The sequence below is a fragment of the Acanthopagrus latus genome, chromosome 11, assembly GCF_904848185.1.
Source record: "Acanthopagrus latus isolate v.2019 chromosome 11, fAcaLat1.1, whole genome shotgun sequence".
Taxonomy (NCBI): Eukaryota; Metazoa; Chordata; class Actinopteri; order Spariformes; family Sparidae; genus Acanthopagrus; species Acanthopagrus latus.
Window position 1 is genome coordinate 22,096,717 of NC_051049.1, and position 21,142 is coordinate 22,117,858.

Consider the following 21,142-nt stretch of genomic DNA (forward strand, 5'->3'; position numbering starts at 1 on the left):
TTTGTTGCACATTACACTAAAATAGCCCTGATAATAATGCCATTGTAAACACAATATCCATTATGTGTTAGGTTTGTATCTTTCTTTATTTAGCTGATTTCAGCAACAAATGTAAACTTGAAATTAATTTACATCAAGTTATTTAACAAGGTTTTATCCTCTCTTAGGAGAAAGGCATGCTAACTGTGCGAAACGGGTGCAGACCCTTCGAAAATGTCATTCCTACCGACCATTTAAGAACATTTTAAGTAGCAGATAATTGGTGAATGCAGAAGGTGTTTTGAATCCACTCATACAAGTCACTCAAGAATAAATGTGGTCACACCATTGGTTCTAGCATGAGATCCAACGTCCTTGATACAAAGCACAGATCATGCTTAACAGTAAAATATGACAGACTGATTTTTTTGATAGATATTTTATAGTTTTGTCCATTGAAATTTCGTACAACTGATTATTCAAACGCATTCATCAAATTGTGGTGTATTGTCCTGGAAATACAGGTCAGCATACTGCAGGATGTGGTCGACAGCACCAAGCAGAAGAATGTCAGTGCTCACATCCAGGTCCAACTCTGATGAGTAGTTCTTCACTGGGACGATGTAGGAGGTGGACATACCCAGCAGAGCTCCAGCCTTAGTCATCTGCAAACACACCCGAAGACTTGTGACTTTAATATTTTCACATCATCAGTGTTCAGTTTCTGCAGCTGGTTTAAAACAAGGCCATGCCAAATTGAGTGACATAGACACTAAGGTTGCCACAGTGATGAAATTGTCCCACCGACTACTAAGCTTGTGACAACACTGATAATACACAGTCCACTGGGCATTTTACAAGAAAAGATGCTCTCCAAATAATAATCTACTATATTCTCTCAGCTTCAAAATGATCCAAACAGGGGAGAATCTGATATTGCAGAGTTTTCAAACACATGTAATGTAGGCAAACCCTTATACAGTTCTAAAGTAAGACATATGATGTTTGAGTCTCATTCTCAGGTCATATCGTTTATTCAAACCTACCATGTCCTGAATGATGCGGCTCTTGTAAACCTCGGCGACATCTTTGGCTGTTTCTGGACAAATTTGGTCTATGTGGGTCAGCAGAGCCACCTGGTGAACACCTAACAGACAGAATGTGATACATATTATTACAGTTTCAGCACAATAATCAAAGAAACAGGATTTAATTGTTACATTCTAGAAAAATAAATTACTGACAATTAGGATATATCTCAATAGATGTACCGTATAACAAAAGTGTCAGGCCCACATCCTTTTGCACATCAGTCAAACAAAAACTAGCAGCTGTCATGGAAATCTTGATGCAATACAGGTTAAATGTCAGAACAATTAAAACAAAAATCACAGTACAACGCTACAGAAGAACAGCTGTTTCACTTTGTTCTTATTTTTTTTTATTTTTTAAATGATACCAATCTGGGAGGAACAATATGTGTCTGTGTGTGAAAATATTTTCATGTTCAGCTGCTTGTTTGTCCTTTTCTTACCCAAGTCACTGATGTGCTCTCTGAGCTGCTGGAAGGTGGTGCTGAGGCCTTTGGGGCAGGACATGATTTTAGAGGCGTTCACCACAAAGGCCACACAGTGGATCTTTTCATTCAGGCCTGGCCTCTTCACATAGCCCACAGTCTCAGAGCTCACTGGTTGATCTGGGCTAAACTGGGAGAGAGAAATGACAAACATTTTCCAAAAAACAACTCGTTTTCAGAGGATCAGAGGATGACCAAAGTTCTTATAAGCATGACAGATTTTACTGAATTTTATGCTAATCCATCCAATAGCGGTCGTGAGACATTTCTATCTCAACCTCATGGTAGCACTAGAAGAAAAGTCAGAGGCTCCAAAAAATAATTAGGACTCATCTTCTGAGAACCAGAATTTTGTGCCAATTCATTAAGTAGTTGTTAGCATGTCTGACACAAACAACTAATCGACAATATTGATCCTGCTTACCTTGTGTCCCTCAGGTACATGTCCTTTAATGATGGACAGGGTGTCATGGAGGGTCAGTCCAGTCATCTCTCCATTCCCGAGGCCCATAACGTCACACAGCACCAGTCTGTTAGGATCCTCTCCTTTCTGACCACGAATGCTGAAGGACTGCAGCTGACACAGACAGAAAGACAGTTAACAGGGTGGATGCCGAAAGCATTTGAAACAGCCTCCCTACTGATTGAAGGCTAACTTGAAACATCTTTGTTCAGTGTCTTGTCTGTATCTGTATTTCAATCTTTGTTATTTTGTTGTATTTCAGCTTGTCAATTTTAAACAGTCTTGGAAAGCATCAGCTGTTGTCTGACATCAAAGTTAGCCTGGTGAAAAGGCCAGTGTTTTGGGTGCTTCTGGTGCAGCCAGTTGGTATCTTAATAACAGATATCCAAACAAAGACTTTAATGTGGCAGTTATTGTTTACAGACCAGTTAGAAATGTTGGCTATAGTCTGACTCTGATTCAGCAAATACTGTGTATCTGCATAGAAACAGAGATACATTTTAACAACAAATAACACCCTCTTGAATCTAATAGGAATCACTGCCTTGCTCAAAGAAAGACAACCAGCAAAGAATTTCAGTTCTCAATTTCATATGAGTGCTCCACTTATACCTTCTTGGTGAAGCTGGTAGAGGTGGACCCCACCATGGCCCGGTTGGTGACTCGTCCATCAAACACCGACTGGACTGAACTGATGAAGCTGGACTTCCCAGAACCGACTGGGCCCAAGAGGAGAACCCGAGCCTTAGTCACGTCTTTAATGCTCGGCCTGTAGGAGCTCACAGTCTTCATCAGGGTCGTCTTTTGCCTTGGGGAGAATTCAACAAAATTGCTTTGAATAATAATTTAAAAAAGCAGAATACAGGCATGAGGACACTATAATAATTTAACTAGTTGCAATCTTGACTGAATGTCTCAGCTTTACTCACTCTTCTGTCCACTCTACGTCTCTCCATTGACATTCCAACTTTCCAACAGGTTGAGCTCCTGAAGAGAGTTTAAAAGTTGATGATGTTTAATGAAATACCCATTGTTTGTTGTGTTTCAAGTCCTCTGACAGGTAAAATTAAGGAAAATACACCTGACTATTAAAAAATACATCCTATGTGTTGTTGGATTTATTTTTCTATTTCTATTGATAATTGGGGAAAGTTTTCACGCTCTACAATAAAGTTTACACAAGATTAAACAGGAATGAAGAAACTAAATACAGACACTAAAGACACTTCTCTTCATGATATTTAAGCTTTGTCTTCATGAAGTGATATATTCATTATGAGTATGCAGAGGCATTAAACTAGCTACCAAGTGTGTCAGCAAATACACTGTACAGTAACACCAGGCTTGATACCTTACTCACTGTAATTAAAACAATGGAAGCATAGAGAAAAGGAAATACAGGTATGAAATATTGGCATATGCAAATGTAGGGTGGGAGAGTACAGGGATAAAGGTTGTCCAACTTTATTCCTCTGACACTAGACAATAAGAGGTTTCATCATACAGAGGAGCAGCAGTTCAATAAAATTACAAAGATTATTAGAGGTAAATTTGATATACATTAAGGCCCTTTTCCTTTTCTCTGTCAGGACTGATAAGTGTCTGGTTGATAGGTTTTTCTTTTTAGACACCATTATGTATTTGTAATGTTATGTGTTTTTATGCATTAAAGGGTTTTGGAGCATGTTTTAAATGTTTGGAAAACCACAACACACCATCCAAACAATGAGGAAGAACTGTAACCTTTCTGCAGTGCATATTCAGTGGTACTACTGGACTGTTTATTAGCTTACCTGTGAATGTAAACGAAGGTTTGTCCTCCTTTTTAACAGTTGAACTGGTGGCTTTAACTTTGCTGAGGCTCTCGTTAAAGGCTCTACACAAAGAGTCTCTCTCTCCATTGTTGGCAGCTGCTGTGCTGCCAAAGATGGATGTAGAAGTTGAACCAAATGCGAAGCCTCCGAGGCTGAAGAGAGGGAAGTAATCATATGCATCAGAGGGTTAGCACAGTTAAAGCCAAGTAGCAGAAATTAACTGAGTTATAAAACTGCATGTGTGACCTAATACTGTGTAAAATCGCTGCATTGATGAGATGGAGAGAGAAAGCTGAGTTAGTCTCCTAAAGACAAATAAGGCATCCACTCGAATTTCGTAATGAAATTGGACTGGTAATATATATAATAAACCAGAATAGCACTCAGTAGAGTGCATACCTCCACCAACACCCAAGAGTCCCATTTAATTCCGTCAGGAATAATCCAGTATCAAACTCAGTAGCCCCTTATTACTCCAAGTTTCAACCCTCATATCAAATTAGTTTTAAAGATGCTCTTTGTAGGAAAAGTTGATTTTGGGTTCTCATTCCCAACTCCTAAAAAAAAGTGACGCTTTTGGATTGTAGGACAAGCCGGCTGCCATCCAAAAGCATCATATTTTGAAATGTTGGAAATGACACTTAAGAAGCTTTTTTTTCCCCCTTACAAATACCACCTTCAAGACAAACTGTGACTAAAAAATATCTATTAAATTGACAAAAATCACATGTGTAGATCAATAAAAAATGATTGTCTCTCTCTGTTCACTTGCATACAAAGTTTTTTCTGCAACAGGTTCCTATGAGGAAATTGTGACTCATGCTTTGTTAAATTGTGTTGGCCATTAAGGTAAGTTTGTTTCCTCAGTTTAATAAATTATGAAAACAAAGAGTTTGTTTAGTTAGCTTGTTTGGGCATAAGAAGCACAGTCAATTGAGAACTTTCCCTTCTTACTAAAATGTATTCCTCAAAACTACATGGTGCACCATTCACTGTATCTTTTATACTGTAATGTTCAGTGTACTGCGCAGACACGTCCAGGGTAAACAGAAGAAAATAAGCAGTGTGCTGTATCTGCTGCAGTACATTAATTGTTCACTGTCCCTGTATAAAATGAACCAATAAAACAATAAACGTATAAAAACTCTGACGCAGTTATTATTATTATTATTATTATTATTATTATTATTATTATTTTAAAAACGACGGAAGCTAACATTAAGTCAATGTCGAGCTAGCTTACTAATGCTAAATATCACCCAGTCTAGCTCCACTCTCCAAGCTTTCCGAAAAGTTTACAGAGCTGTTCACAGTCTCCCACACAACCACCACAGCTTAGAAACTCACCTGAACTGCCACCTTAACTGCGACCCTTTGTGAAAATAAACTCTTGCAAAGTTTACCTGCCGAACGTCACTGTTTGAGAAATATTACCTGGGAGCTTTTGTTTTATCTTCGGAATCTTTCTGCATGATCACAGCTGCATGTAGACGTGGCGATCGACTAACGCTAAGAGACAAACCGAGGGGCTAATAGAAACAGAGGTAGTGTCATTTCTCAGGAAAACAAAATGAAAGTGAAACCTAAACGTTAGGACAGAGGAAGCACGGCTATCAGGGCTAATGGCAAATACACAGTGACTAAATAATGGTGCGTTCCCATGTACGCAGGAAGTCTGTGTTTTGAGACGGTATCCCTGCCCTCCTACCTCAAAGCGTCCCGGGCCAGAAAAGAGTAGTCGTCTCTTAACGCACACTTTCAAAGACTATTGAGCACAACATAACTGAATAGAAGAGAAAATGACAGAAACAAACAAAACAAACACTACAGAAAGTAAACATTGATGAAGGACCATGTCTGTGCATGCTCCTGATGAGCCGCTGGATGGTGTCCTGGGATATCTTCTCCCAGACCTGGATCAGGACATCAGCGGGCCCCTTGACAGTCTGTGGTGGTACTTGGCAGCATCCGATGCACCAATATATAACATCCCACAGGTGCTCAGATGGATTTAGGCATCAATGCCTTCATCATCCAAGAATTGCCTGCACACTCTGGCCACATGAGGCCAGCATTGTCCTGTACCAGGAGGAGCCCAGGGCCCACTGCACCAGCGAGAGACCTGACAATAGTTCTGAGGATTTCATCCTGCTACCTAACAGCAGCAAGGGCACTGTTGGCAATGGCTTTGAGGTCTGTGTGACCCTCAAAGGATAAGTCTCCCCAGACCATCACTGACCCTAAGCCAAAGTGGTCATGCTGGATGATGTTACAGGCAGCATAACTTCCACCACAGCGTCTCCAGACTCTTTCACACCCATCACATGTGCTCAGTGTGAACCTCCCACTAGAGGACTTTGGCCCCTCATGCCACCTTCATGGAGTCTGTTTCTGACAGTTTGGTCATAAACATGCACACCAGTAGCCTGCTGGGTGTCATTTTGTAGGACTGTGGCAGCGCTCCTCCTGTTCCTCCTCACACAAAGGAGAAGATACTGGTCCTGCTGCTGGATTGATGCCCTTGTACAGCCCTGTCCAGCTCTGCTCATGTATCAGCTGTCCAACTCTGGTCATCGGTTAATACATTAATACATCATCGGCTCAACATCCCAATTACATACAGACAACGAGTGTTTGTAATCATTCCCTGGCATAGCCACACTAAATGCATGTATATGTCCCCTGTGTTTCTGCTCATTATTTCCACTAGAGGGTGCTCGAGTCCTGTTTTTGAAGTTGTACACCTCACATGGAGGCTGACAGCAGAGGTCAACCTGTGGTCACCCTTCAGTGTTTTTTCCCCCACAGGGAGACCCCACAGCTTGATATCCAAAACTTCCTCCAATAGTCCAGCCCTGACACACAATCACTGTCATCAGTCAGTAGCTTTTAATAACTGAATGTTTTGATCAGAGTATTCATCTGTAATTATTGGTGGTGATTGTTATTGCTTGGACAAGAAACTTGCTTTGTGTACAAGTGAGTGTGTGTGTGTGTGTGTGTGTGTGTGTGTGTGTGTGTGTGTGTGTGTGTGTGTGTGTGTGTGTGTGTGTACTAGTGCATGTTGCTGGCGTCATTTGACCTCTGTTACAGAGGACTGTCTGACCATAAGAACAAAAAAAAATGTTATGTACTGACAGCATTAAAATGGTCAAATGTTATCCTAAAATACAGTCAGTCAAACAATAGTGGTGATGCTTATTATCTCATTAAAGGATAGATTACATTTTTCTCTTCAAAACAATATTTAGTAAACCCTCAAACTGGTTTGTTTGTTGGAATCAATTCTCTGGTTCACACTGGCTCATCAAGAAATCCTGCTCTAACGTTCCTTCAGCGTAGATGGAAAATCTTCAGTCTTCATTCTGTGAAAAAAGTGTAAATGAGGCTTCAGAAGTATAACTGTGACACATCAAGTGGGTATCTTTTCAGTTTTTATCATAGTTTTAGGATAGATTTGAAAAATTGTTAACTTATCCTTTAATGGAGAATGGTTTGTGAATGCATATTGCAAACGCTGAGTTCCGCTTCCAGAACATAGCAGGCTGCACAGGCTGGAACCTTTGCTGGATGGTAGAAATTATTTGCATATCACAAATAAAACAACACAGACAGTCTTGAATAATCATCTCAATTTTATCAACATAGATACTAAAAGGTTTTCCTCTGTATATTGTTTCCTTATTGGAATGGACCTAATCATTTTTCCAGTGAGGCTGTTGATTTCCTTCTGGAATGTTAATTAGCATAAAGTTCACTCAGGAAGTTTTCCATATCTATGCATATTTCCCCTGTTGACTTGTCAGCAGACTGCAACAAATCTGATACATTACATCTTACATTCAACTGGTCTTTCCTGAGCTCCTCTCTGCTGTCATGACAGTGCTTTCTGACGTGGCCCACCATCACCTCAGGTGTTCATTGATGCAGCCTCCGATTGTTATTTAGCTCCAGGTCTGGTGAGCCTCTCTGCAAACCTGCAGCAGACCCCATCTATCAGGTTGCTTAAGATTTTTTACCGCCACCACTTAAGACTCCATTGAGAAAATCGGTATGCCAGCTTCTAAATGTCAGAGGACTTTTATTTTATGATCAATAACAAGTAAAATCATATTCAAAAATAGTAACACCACTAAACTTTGTTTCCACACTCTTATGGTTGGAGGGTTATGATAGTTAAGCTGGGAGAGCTGTGCTTACTTAGTGAAACTCCTCGAAGCCAAATAAACATGAAAAAAAAGTCTGCAGGTTCTTTTAGGTCAGTCATCTGTCATCCAGCTTGGCTTTATCACGGCTGTTTTGGCTAGCAGCCTGCGACTGATTGGGCCTAATAACAGCCCACAACAAGGCACAACTATCTATATGACCTTGTGGCCATGCCAAGCCTTTGCTGTATCAGCTAAATATTTTTTTTTTGTCTCTGGAGCCTGATGTAGATAGACAGAGAGAAGCTGTTTGGATGAAGACTAGAGATTAGGGGGCAGGTTAGGAGATCCAAAACTAGTAGGAAAACCTGCTGTACTTGATGTTCTCAAACAGAAGCGCGAAACGTCTGACACATCAGTTAATGTTATAATTGGAGCAGCTAAACAAACAAAGCAAAAATAGAACCTGCTCCGACTCTGAGGTCATGACTGGGTGTCATTAAATGTGAGCGCACAACACTATCTGTTGGTTGTTGTCTGTAGATAGAGATTGAAATCTGACAAACCAAAACATTCCCACTGTGAAAAACAAACCTCTAGATTTAACCATCCTGAAACCAGACAGCATGTCAAATGTATTTATAAATATGTGTCATGCACACCTTAATAACCTGTGGTGGTGTCAGGTTTGTGGCCAGGTGAGGCCTATAAGGATATGACACTGTTTTGTGGTGCCTGGTTAGTTAGCAGTAGTCATCTGGTTATACTAAGAGATCATTTTAGAGATCAAATTAGAATTATATAAATGTTTTATTTTTTTCCTGGGGCCTTGCAGTGCACAAACCAACCATTTCCAATAATTGGGCCAAGGGCTGTCATTGCTGCCGAATGCTGCTACATGTAGAAAACAAGTGCCGGGACTGTTGACAGTGTAAAGTAATGAACTCAGTGTCTGTATTTGAGGTGCAAACAATACTCTGACCTAAATACACACACTCAGCATTAAGTTTGATGTGCCATTGTCATTTAAAAATGAAAACCTGTATTATAAACTCTGCCTATCATTAGGGAAATCACAGCTTGCTCCCTCCCTGGCATCTCTGTGTTTGCCTTGGGAGTGCCAGAATAAACATGAAAGCAGCTATTGATGTCAGCCAGTGTACACTGAAAAGACATAATTAAAGTGTAAAATAAGTGTACAATACAATCCAGGACATTTCCAGACAAATCTAACTGCCAGCCAGCAGTCATATAGGCTACAGTTCAGAAGTGTGTAGTTGCTTATCGTCCTCTTAGCTGTGGTTGTTTTTTTTGTTAACACTTATTATATGTTTTGTAATTAATACACTTTATAGCAGCTCATTCTCATAGTCTGCGGCTTTGAGTTGAGGAGGTTCAGACAGATTCAACTCTGACTCGGCAGCTCCAGCTGATATCTGCAGGTGGGAGGAGGCGGTGAGGCGTCTAAACAGGGAGCAATGCTGACTATGTAGTCGTGTGACACAGCAGTCTGTTATACAGGCAACACTCCCAGCCCACTGGGTGACACACATGCTGTCTCTCCCCCTTTTCTCTGGTAGGTCTGCCAGCAGACTTGATAACCCTGGTGGCATAAGTGCAGTGAGGGTTGAAATTAAAGCACGGCAGTGATCTGGATAAAACAGGCTGGAGCTGAACAGAGGGCATGCAAAATAACAACTTTAACGCATCAGTTGTGCTTTTGAAATACTGTCTGCTATTGTAGTCATGTGAAAGTCACAAAATCTGAGATTTTGCATCTGTGAAAGTAACTGCATTGTAGTGAAGGGCACGAGCTCGAGGTAGGCACTTAGGTGAGATGGACTTTAAATGGATTGCATTAGCATATTTAGATGGAATCGTACAGTTCAAAATCTTTATCTGGACAAATAGAGATAGACTGTGTTTGTTGTGTATTGTAGTTTTTTTGTTCACTTTTGCATCTAAAAATTTAGTAATCATTAAAACAATGTTTAATGATAAATTGATTCATTGATTATTTGTGAACTATTATATTTTTTATTTATTGATATAAGTAATTTTTGAAGGAAAAAATGTAGAAAAGGATCTGATTCCAGCTTCTTAGATGTGGATATTTTCTTGGCTCTTTACTCCAATGTGACAGTTTACTGAATATCTTTGTTTTGTGGACAAAACAAGACATTTGAGGGTGTCATTTTGTTTTCTGGAATCACTGATAAACTTTTCCTGCTGAGCTAATCGATCAATCAAGAATGTAGTTGACAGATTAATCGTAAATGAAAATAATCGCTAGCTGCAGCAATAAACATGCCCTCCTGAATAATGCAGATGTTCCTGCGCGGGGCATCTGTTATCAAGATCCTAACTGGTTGTACAGCAGTAATGGCCTTTTAAAGGTTTAAAATACTGGCTGAAAGCCAAGTGGCTTCCAGAAATGAGACTAGAGGTGTTTACTACAGTGTCAAACTTAGACTAGACCAGGCTGCTGCCACTTTGCCTTTGAGCAATGCTGTCTGTAAATGTGATATACCTACATTTAAGACGCCAAAGGAATGAAGAAATCCAAAACACTAGACACCAGTCACTAACAAGCTTCGTTGCTAGTGACCCAATTCTGAAAACCTGTATAATGTGAATAATTAGTTGATCTTGAGCACAAACTTGGCTTCATCCAACAAATGCTTATCAGCTATTGCAGATCTCCCCTAATTTTCTGTTTAAGGCATTTCCCATAAACAGAGCATAATATCAGTTTCATTTTCTGTCTCTCATATTCTGCGAAACTAATTCCAATTTCTGAGAATTAAAGATTGAAAGGTCCCCGAGGGCCTCTGCGGGTACGAACATGACGTTTGTTTGCCTTCCTGCACATTTTACTGCAGCCTGCTTACTGCTCTGCAGCCTTGTGTCGGGAGGGAACTGTTTGCAAGACTCATACATAGCTTCTCCTGTTGGCAATTAGATGTCCATCCTACATTCAGTGTGTTTGGCTGGATTCTCCTCTATGTGTGCAGCTGCAGAACAAATGTATATTGCTTTGAGTAAAAACACGAGTTGATGCACTGTAACCCTCCTTCACTCCTGGAATGAGTAACATAGGTGAACTTGACTCTGCTCGTTTCCCTCAATCTACAGGTCATCTGTCTATCAACATTAACTTAATTCAAAGGGAAAATCTGTCCTTAAATCAGCTTGCACTCTTATTTATTTCAAGTTGTACATTTTTGATTACCACTTTCTTCCTTAGATATTGCTGTCAGATATTTTGACAACCGACCAGAGAATATCTAACTGGTTACAGTCAGTGAGCTGCTTAGATCTCTTTATAACAGGGGATTGTTTGATTATATGTTGTTTGTTGACATGTTTGTTCTTGTTTTTACACTTCACACATGTTGTAATGTGCAGAAAGTGCAATTAGAATGTTTAGTTATAATAATCAGAGTGACATTTCTTCCCAGTCTGCTTATAGGAGGAGAATTTAAATTGCCAGGTGTGATGAGACAGTGAACGATGTGTATTGACAGGAAGTGCTTGATGGTGTCACCTGATTGTGTCTGCGTTGTTGTGGTCGCTGTCTCAGACAGACAGCTGCCTGTGACTCACAACACGCACTGTGTCATTAAAGACCTCACCTGATGTTGGTCACGAATTACAAGAATATTCTGTGCCCCTGTCTCGGTCAGACAAATAGTGTGAATCACAGGTGACTATGGTAAAGAAGACAATTAAGGTTTGTCTAGAAAGCATGTAGCTGCAGAGTGCTGGTTGTCCGAGAGTTCAACAGGTGGGGCAGTGTTGTCAGGGTTAGAGGTCTAACTTCTGCTTCTAGTCTAATGCAACCAGTGATAACAGCTGCGTGCTGAATGGGACAAATGCACCTGCCAATTACGGAAAAAGTCTGATTTTGACTGGCATTTGTTTAGATTTGCAACATGTGTAAAGGAGAAGGTGTAGATGTAGGTGTAGGACTTGCTGGCGACACAAATGATATTCACCATGATGTATACTGGCAAATGAGTTGATTAACATGATGTCTTGACTCTTTAATAAGTGATGGAGGTTGATGAGATGCTGAGTGAATCTGGCCTCAACCCCCCACACGCTGTAAGCAAGCCTTAACAAGTGAGTCAGGCTATCAATTGCATCCCTGTCACCAGAGCTGCTTGTTTGTGCACGGGACTTTGGCACGGGACTACTGTATGAATACCCCTCCATAAACAGCTCCTGGAATGAGGCCAGGCCAACCTCTGACCTTCACTGTTTTACGTTCAAAGTAGGTCACTTACGAGATTCATGTAGGTCCGAGGCATAACATGCCATTACATGCTTCACAGGCTGTTTTTCAGCATCAGTGCAAGGTTCTCACATTTTTTTTAACCAGTTTGCATGCCTTTGAATCAGGTTCTGGTAACCTTTTGTCCAACAGGGTCTTAGAAATCATCATCATAAACTAAATTTATTTTATTTTCATTTGTTTAAAATTGTAAGGAAACATAGCCTGTGAACTCAATTTTGGATGGTGTCAGTTTTCATGTCAACACCACAAGCAGCAGATTAATGACTTGTGTCCCCTGCAGTGACAGTGGATGGCATTATAACACCACGGCCATTGATCCTAGGCATGTCACAGTATATCAATACTGATGTAAAAAGTGAAATTAAGGATGTAATATTGATATTATATTAATGTTTCACATATGATAACTTTGTCCAAATAATCCAGCACCCCTGAAATCATTTCTGCCCTTTCCATTATTTCTTTGTCATATACACCATAATAAAAAATCAGAAACAGAAAGAAAATATAAAATATCACACATCACAATACTGAGCAGTCAGACCCTTTACTCAGTACAGCGCTTTGAAGCACCTTTTGCAGCTTTTCATCAAGGATATCCCCGTACTTTGCTTTGTTCATCTTTGCCTCACAAATCGTGATGCTACTGCCACCACCATGCTTCACCGTTGGGATGGTATTGGGTAGGTGATGAGCCGTACCTGGTTAGCTCTAGACATTACGCTTAGACCCAAACTAGAAACCAGAGAATCTAGCTTCCCACGGTCTGAGAGTCTTTTATGTGCATTTTTGCAAACTTTCACTGAGGGGAGGCCTCCATCTAGCCACTCTGCCATAAAGCCCAGATCGGTGATGTTTTGCAGTGATGCTTGTCCTTCTGGAAGTTTTTCCCATCTCAACACAGGATCTCTGGAGGGCAGCCAGAGGGACCACTGGGTCATTGGTCACCTCTCTTACTAAGGCCCTTCTTCCCTGATTGCTCAGTTTGGCCAGGCAGCCAGCTCTAGGAAGAGTACTGGTTGCTCACTATGCTTCTGGGGTCCTTCAATGCAGCAGACCCTTTTTGTGGAGCCTTCGTCAGATCTGTGCCTCAACATAATCCTGTCTCTGAACTCTGTGGGCAGTTCTTTCGACCTTGTGGCTTGGTTTTTGCTCTGATATGCATGGTCAGCTGTGAAACCTCATATAGACAGGTGTGTGCCTTTCCAAATCATGTCCAATCAATGGAATTGACCACACAATTGGCCAGGGGGCACCTGGGCTGAAATTTTAGATTTTAGTTTCTCCTTTTTATTAAAGTTGCAAACATTTCTAAAAAAATATGTTTCTGCTTTGTCATTATTGTGTATTGACTGTAGACTGATGAGGAAAACAATCTATTTAGACCATTCAAACATAAGGCTGTAACATAACAAAATGTGAAAAAGTGAATGGGGTCTGAGTACTTTCTGAATGCATGAGATCATGAGAGGAGCCAAAGATAAAGTAACTGGGCAGGATTATTTTAACTTCTTATTGTACAATGAACGATGTCAGCCTTTTCCTATTTCGTCTCTGTGCTACCCTTCCCAAAAGTGGAAAACCTCTCAGGAAATGAACAGAGTTTTAATCGTACAGTGCACTTGACTGTGATACTTGAACATTCTGTACTGAAAAGAGGACAAACTGAAGTACATCTTTGGTTCAATAAACTTCCGTCAGTCTTTCATCTGAGTTGGCTGAGCTGTTGCTTTATGTCAGATCTGGCTGCTGACAGTCTGTAATCCTTCTGGCCCACAGCCTGGAGGGGGAAACATTGTTCAGCCTCATGGTGTTTACATCTCCTGCCTCCTCCGGGTGAACAAACCCTTCAGCTCAGAGGAAAAACGAGAGTGTGCAGATTTGCTGAGAAATACCAAAGTCCATCCGTGTCTGTTTAGAATATCAACAGCTGGCAGTAAAAATCTGAGCCGTGTTTTGGTGTGTTAACTCAGACCACGGTTTCCCCTTTGTTTACCCTCGAGACCGAGTTGTTTTTCCTCAAAGTACACCTGTGAAAAACACTTCACATGTTACTGATACTGATTTGGTCAGTTTAAATGAGAATATATTTATGACTTCTTAGGCTCATACTTGTTGTGTGGCAATATATGCAAAGTGGAAGATCTTTGTAAGGAGCATGACAAGGACAGTTCATCTCCTGGACTTTTCATCTCTCATTCACACACACTGATCACTTTTATTTTTCTCTCAGGCTTTGCTTCTACTATTGCACTCTCCAGCTGTCAGGACACCCTGACCTCTGACCTTCTTATGACCCAGAAACGGTGTCAATATCAGTGTTTGGAAAATCAAAATTTCAAAAACCTGCAACTGAATTTTTACATATGGAGTAGTGGGTTAAATTTGCAGCCAAATGGCTGGTAAAGGGGAATATGAGGAAAATGACGAGAATTGGTGAGAAGAATAAGAGAAAAGAGGGAAGGAGAAAACAGGAAAGAAAAGAGGAGGAAGTGAGAGAGGAAAAAGACAATTAGACCCAAACTGGAGAGAACAGAAGAAAAACAAGAGAGGCAGTGAGATGAGCAGAGGACGGGGGGAGGAGGAGGAGAAGCAAGAGAGGAGAAGGGGAAGGGGCAGGAACTGGTCTGAACCAGCCAAGGCTGACTCTCAGGGCTATAATACCCCTCCTCACTTCCCTCCCTCCTCCTTCTCTTCTCCCTCCTCCTTGTCTTTCCTCTGACTCAGACTGGCTGAACTTTCTCTTTTAGCGCCCCGTCATGCGCTTGTTGTCAACCAGGAACAATTTAGATACACATTCCCCAGAAGTGTAAGAGGATCTACAGCAGAGTGAGGGCAGGGGACATGACGGTCAAGTCTAGATGATCTAGGACTTTAAGTGACGGGCAGGTGTTCCCCTGCACATTACGTAAGGAATCAGGAGGTAGCCAAATTTGGGTGTATTAATTATCAGGAAGACATGCTTGACATTCGTAAACACCCACACATATTTCTGTTGGGACAGCTTGTTTCATGCTATAGGGTGTGTATTCATCAGGCAGCTATTTGTGGCTATAGGTTGTAGATCTATATGTGGATGGAATGGAGTGGTGACACTTGGAAGAAAGTGGATCTTCTTTCAGCAATACTGCATGAGTAATTTATGTCTTGTTTATTCAGTTAGAGATTTGTTTTACCCCAAATGAGGGACAGAACTGCCAAAATCACAAAATGATAAATAAATGGCTTAATAATACCAGATATTTGCCATTAAATTTGCTTAGAATAATATTTATAAAAAAACAAACAAACATTAGATTATTTATTAAATCTGACATAAATTGATATTTCTGTTTCAATTTGCTTCTGTTTTCATTAATTTAATATTTAGTTTATTTGCTTTCCCATTAAATGTATACACTTCAACTGTTACGTATGTATATCTCTTCAATTCATTATTTACTCTAAGTAAGTGCAGACTTCTTTCTATTTTCATCTATCCTTTATATTTCTTCTTGCACATGTGCTTCATTACATGAGGGACCTGTCATTGAAAGTGTGTAATGTAGTTCACTTTTTGCCAATTGGTTGATTGACTGAGTTTCATAGATGGACTATACATACCTTGCTTGTTATCAGTTGTTAGTTTCATTATGGGTCTTCTGCGATGGTTGGTGTTTTCAACAGAACCAAAAAAACAGACAAAAGGTCACTGGAGGATACAGGCTTAAGCTGGGAGACATGGAATGTAAGGTGCACAGGTAGTGAAGCTGGGAGCTGGAGGCTGACAGCAGACGGGTTAATGATTTTTTTTACTTCGAATGGACCAACGTAACGGGGAGCCAGCTTATGTGAGTAGGTTGCAGGAGCTGTTGGTGTCTTTTCAAGGGGACGGCAGACTGTACGCATTTTTTAAGGCACTGAGTCTTGGATAATGGAGGTGATGAGGTGGTGAAGACATTGATGAGGGTGATGATTATGTGCTCAATAATGAGCATACAGGGTATAAATGCAGCAATGATTTTTTTTGGAGTGTTTTCAGGAAAAAGGGACACATAAATGCTGGTTAATTGAGTTAAAATGAAGAAAGAGAAAGAGAAAAGGAAATGTATTGATTGGGATTAATATAGAAAAGACTGTAAAGAAATATCAGGTGTGTGTGAGGAGTGCTGAGGCCTCATGCTTGCACTGACATTTGGTCTTGTTTTTAAGTAATGGAGAGCTGTTATAAAACCTTGATATCGAAGAGACATGGAGGTCAGAGGCAGTGTCTCCGTCTGTCTCTGAGACAAGATTAGTGTGATGTAAAAGTTGGCCGTTGGTCACAGAGATCATAAGAACTGACACTATTCCTGGACTCAGCCTGAAGCCAAGTGCTAAACTTACTATCCTGGACCAGCTAATACATACTGCTGTCCTCACCGGAGATCACACACAATCTATTAATATACAACATATCCCTGGAATTTTGTAAATAACATGTTATCTACACTTACATATAGATGGTTTAAAGATCTACGCTCCTGTATATCTCATAATGTTTGGTACAAAAATAAGCCCAGAATTGCCTACTAAAAATAGTTTTCTCAATAAGTGGGTCATCATAAGTTCCAGATGTGATAATGTCTAGGTATCCACTGTCATGAGCATACAAGGAACGCTATCAAGTGGGCAGTCTAGCCTGATTTGAGAGGTCAGGGGTACAACCACTGGCATCATTACAGTGCTATCCCAAGCCACCTGTCGCCTTAGATAACATTATTATTAGATTTCCTTGGTCTGTTGCTACAATTTTACACAAGAGGTTTCACATGGCAAGTGTGCTATGTCTTACATATTTTCCTGTTTGGTACAATCTTGGACAATATAAATAGTGGATGGAGATTCAGCATCTGTAAGTGAAGCCAATGCGGAAGTGCTTTAAACCTGCATTCTTTCTAATCGCCAGCAGAGGGCGACTCCACTGAGTCTTTACAATACGAATTACCCTTCTCCTTCATACGTCATTTATACCTCACGATACAGCAGGGTATGCTTCAGAGTCTGGCCAACTTGGCATTGACAAGTGAGATCCAATCAGGATATCCTCCCAAGGTCCACTTTCTTGTTCAAATAGTATTAATTCTGGTTCCATACAACCAAGATGGTGACGGGTGTAATGCAAAACTTAACACTTCCACGTCCACAAACTAGACTCTTAAAAGAAGAGGTATTATAAGATGCAGGACTACAGTCTGCAGAGGCAACAGGATAAGCAACATATTATATTACATATTGTACGTTTAATGGTTCCCAGTAAATCTGGGTAGTGGGAGAATGATCAGGTTGGAATGAAGAAAAACAATTGCTACACAAATTATATTCATTTTCCAAAACTGTTCTCTTATTATGGCTTTTTGGGAGAGGAATTGGATAATTTTATCTCTTTGGGGGCCTAACATAGATCCTGTCTCCAGCCCAGCGGGGTGACTGCCTTCACTGGATGTCTGAAGCAGGGGAGGGGGCGGTGGTAGAGGTCAGACTCCTGACCTCTGACCTCACCCCATAACTCTGTCAGGAGCCTCACTACATGCTGAGCAGTCATCAATCCGCTGCAGTGTGAGATAGTAACTGCTCTGTGCTGACTCACAGGTTTTACATTGCGTGACCAAAGGCAGCTGTAAAACTGCTGGAGAAGCCCAGAGCTGTTATACTGAATGCAGCACGATCATCTGGTTTCACTGACAACGTTTTCTTCCTATATCATTCTAACAAATGAAGTCCAGTGTGTACGATTCATTCACAAAACACAAATTCATTGCAATCAAATTACATCACCAGGTGCACATGTAGAGGGTTTTCCAGGATTTTATCAACTTTCTGCATAGTCCGGCTGATAGATTCTGATTTTGCTCTTAGACACATTTTGATTTTATAGGACCTGATGGATCAAACTGTGGTGATACAAAGTATAATATCATATTAATTTGTGTTGTGAAGGTGAGTTGCTTGAGAAGCAAGGCTGTGAAAGTCGATAATCCATAACTCCAAACTGACCATGAGGCTCATTGTAGAGTGCTGAAAAATGCCATGAAAACTCGCTCTCATTGACCACCAAGAAGCTTTTGACCAACACACTCAAACATGTTGCGGTGAAGCTCAGCTCCAAACAGTTGAAAACTAGGCTTAGGTTGAGTGGCTGTGAAGGTGTGGAAGTGTACAAATATGGAGCTCAGTGGGTAAATAGCGGTTAAAACAACCCAAAAACACAAATCCTGAATGACCGTTTCGCCGTCCAAATCCTCACCAATTCATTGATTGGAAAAACATGCACTGTAATCCAAGTAAAGCATACTCGGGCAAACTTTGGCATCTGCTACAGCTGAAAATCAGTTCCACCTGGACAGAGGCGAGGCAGGACTACTTAGTTTTTCCATTGCATAACTCTCCGGCTGCATTTTATTGATTCCTCTGGAGGGTTGAAAAAATGTTGCGGAAGACATGGCCCTTCTCTTTATATGTGTTTATTTAAAGTGCATTTTATGTGTTTTAGTTTTGTTAGTTTCTATCTATTTTCAGACTTAGTAGTTGGTTGAAAAGCTGTTTCATTAGATGGACTTTGCTTTGTAAAGCTTGAGGAAGAAAGCTGACAGAATATGTAAATACTTTGTACATTTACAGCCTTGAAAGTTGAACCTCTGACCTCTTTACCCAAAGCCTGACAGGACCATATATGATCAGATTACAGATGCTCTGTTTGCATCTAAATGGAACCTTGAGATGCACCTTGTTTTTGTCAGCCAGAACCATAGTGCCAATCTCTTCGTTGCGCTTTTATTTTTGGCTTGTTTAAGCTGCACAATTACAATTACAATTACAAGTGGACCAGCGCTGACTCACTAGCAGCGTGAAAACTGTCCATCCTGCCAAGACAGAGACAGAAATGCAGTCATTATGAGGGAGCCAGAACAGATGCTTTGACTTAAACTCAACACCATGGATAGTCTAGGTGACCAGACCTGAGAGGAATAGGTCAATATGAGCATAAGTGTCTGCCTGTCACTAGTCACCAACATTTATAGGCATCTTAGTGCTGTGATGTGCCACCACCAGATTCCGGATATCCTTCTCCGCATGAGGAGAGGCGGATGAACTGAAAAAGTAAACTCTCCAGAAATTAGATAAACCTCTCCCAAAATACCTGGGCCCGTATTCACAAAAATGCAGCAAATTCTCTCAGAGAGCTCCAAACTTAAATCAAAAACTAGCCAGGGTTCTTGTCCTAAGAGTGATTTAGGAAACTTCCTCGAGCAACCCTGAGCAAGGAAAGAACAGAAAGTTTCACCTTAGTGAGTTTCAGTATCCACAGTTTCCTTCAGACGTTTTCTTTCAGTTGTCAAATTTCTCAGCGTTTTGATCGAGTTCACTTCTTCTGTCAGCATTACTGCATTGTGTCAGAGATTTGAGAGCATCTCTTATGAGATCAACCACAGCCACTATCACTGCACCATCTAAATCTAGTGTTTCATTAACTCACCGTCATTTGGTGTTGGGAGAACATTCAGTATAAATTCAACTCACTGCAACAAGTGGAAACACACACACATGAAACACTGAAATTCTAGCTTGGGATGCATCTGTGTTATTCACTGTATACATATGCTGTACAGTCATATAAACAGTACATGTGAAGAGTTTTATCTTGGAGTTGGGTTGGTAATTTGGGAGAAAGACGCAACGAGTCAGCTAAAGTCTGAGTCATTTAACTTTCAGTTCTGCTTCTTCTGTGTTACATTCAGGTCAACCTAAACAAAAAGGGGAAGTCCATTAAAAATTATGACATGGTGACAATAACCATGCGGGGCACATGTCTGTTTGTGCACGTGAGAACTGTGTGTCTCTGTGATGCAGGAGCCGTTATTCATATCAAACGCGAGTAGCCTTGATTCTTCCCAGACAGGGATGGTTCATGGCCGCTGCATGCGCTCTGTACATGCAGATATCTGCCGGGCACGACAGTGGGCGCCCCCTGCTAATGCCCTCAGTGCTGCAAAGGGCAGTCGAGGCGCTAAATAACCCCCACCCCAAATCCATCTGCGTTTTCCGCTAACCTCGCAACCTCGCCGGTGGGGCTGGGCCAGTGAGAAGCAGCGCAAACCGGCGTGAGCCAGTGCTGGGAGCTACATCACCCCCGCCTCCTCCTTCCTCTGACTTCTTCCTCCCATATGTGCATACACACACACACACACACACACACACACACACACACACACACACACACACACACACATGAGGATTAGTGTACTTATGAGGGCCTGCCATTGTCTGTATTCACTCTGTGATATCTGACCCTCAACTTAACATCGCTCAATGAACTGGGAGGGACTACGGGGCAGTTTTGCCTAAAGAAGATTCAGGTTTTTGATAAGAGGAGTGACTTTTAATTACAGCTGCTTTGTTTGATAATTTTTGTTATTTTTTTGAATGAAACAGGTTTGATATGATACTAACAGTATTTAAATACACCTCTTTATGCCACAGTTCTGTTAAGTCTTAACCAAATTCTCCCTTATAGCTATTTATGGTCACAAATTTTGACCTGAATCTGATCCTAATTCTAATCTCCTAAGCTTCTTCTATTTTTGTCTTTATACCGTCATTTACTAGAAGTGAAGACTGTCAACATGACTGTAGAACACAGATGGCACAGATGCATGGAGAACAGAGAAAGTATGAGAAGAGCAAAAAGCTCCAGCAACACACACACACACACGCACACACACACACACAGCACAAACACACACACACACACACACACACACACACACACACACACACACACACACACACACACACACATACATACAGACAGACATACTTCCTCCTCTGTCCCTCAGACAGGCTTTG

At 40.9% G+C, this 21,142-nt stretch overlaps 1 protein-coding gene across 2 annotated transcripts; it reads right to left on the reverse strand.

Annotated features, from left to right (window-relative positions):
• Positions 1-67: 67 nt before the first annotated feature.
• On the reverse strand, positions 68-5,540 carry ifi44g (interferon induced protein 44g). Of its 2 annotated transcripts, none has more exons than XM_037116016.1 (8): positions 5,267-5,540; positions 3,812-3,984; positions 2,948-3,005; positions 2,631-2,826; positions 1,980-2,126; positions 1,514-1,685; positions 1,026-1,126; positions 68-644 (listed from the first exon to the last, which is right to left on the reverse strand). In XM_037116016.1, exons 1-8 carry the CDS (start codon positions 5,302-5,304, stop codon positions 459-461), a joined length of 1,071 nt encoding a protein of 356 aa, XP_036971911.1. In that variant the 5' UTR covers positions 5,305-5,540; the 3' UTR covers positions 68-458. The 2 variants fall into 2 exon arrangements, with proteins under 2 accessions (XP_036971911.1, XP_036971910.1); XM_037116015.1 differs by having other exon boundaries at positions 1,980-2,132; positions 5,267-5,529.
• Positions 5,541-21,142: the final 15,602 nt, after the last annotated feature.

What these genes read in the sequence shown, in the direction of transcription:
- ifi44g (XM_037116015.1), bottom strand. Translation starts at nt 5,304, where the DNA reads ATGCAGAAAGATTCCGAAGATAAAACAAAAGCTCCCAG. An exon ending in GACGTAGAGTGGACAGAAGA is followed by an intron (nt 2,827 to 2,947) that starts GTGAGTAAAGCT and finishes ATTCTCCCCAAG; the next exon opens with GCAAAAGACGACCCTGATGA. An exon ending in GCCGCATCATTCAGGACATG is followed by an intron (nt 645 to 1,025) that starts GTAGGTTTGAAT and finishes GTGTGTTTGCAG; the next exon opens with ATGACTAAGGCTGGAGCTCT.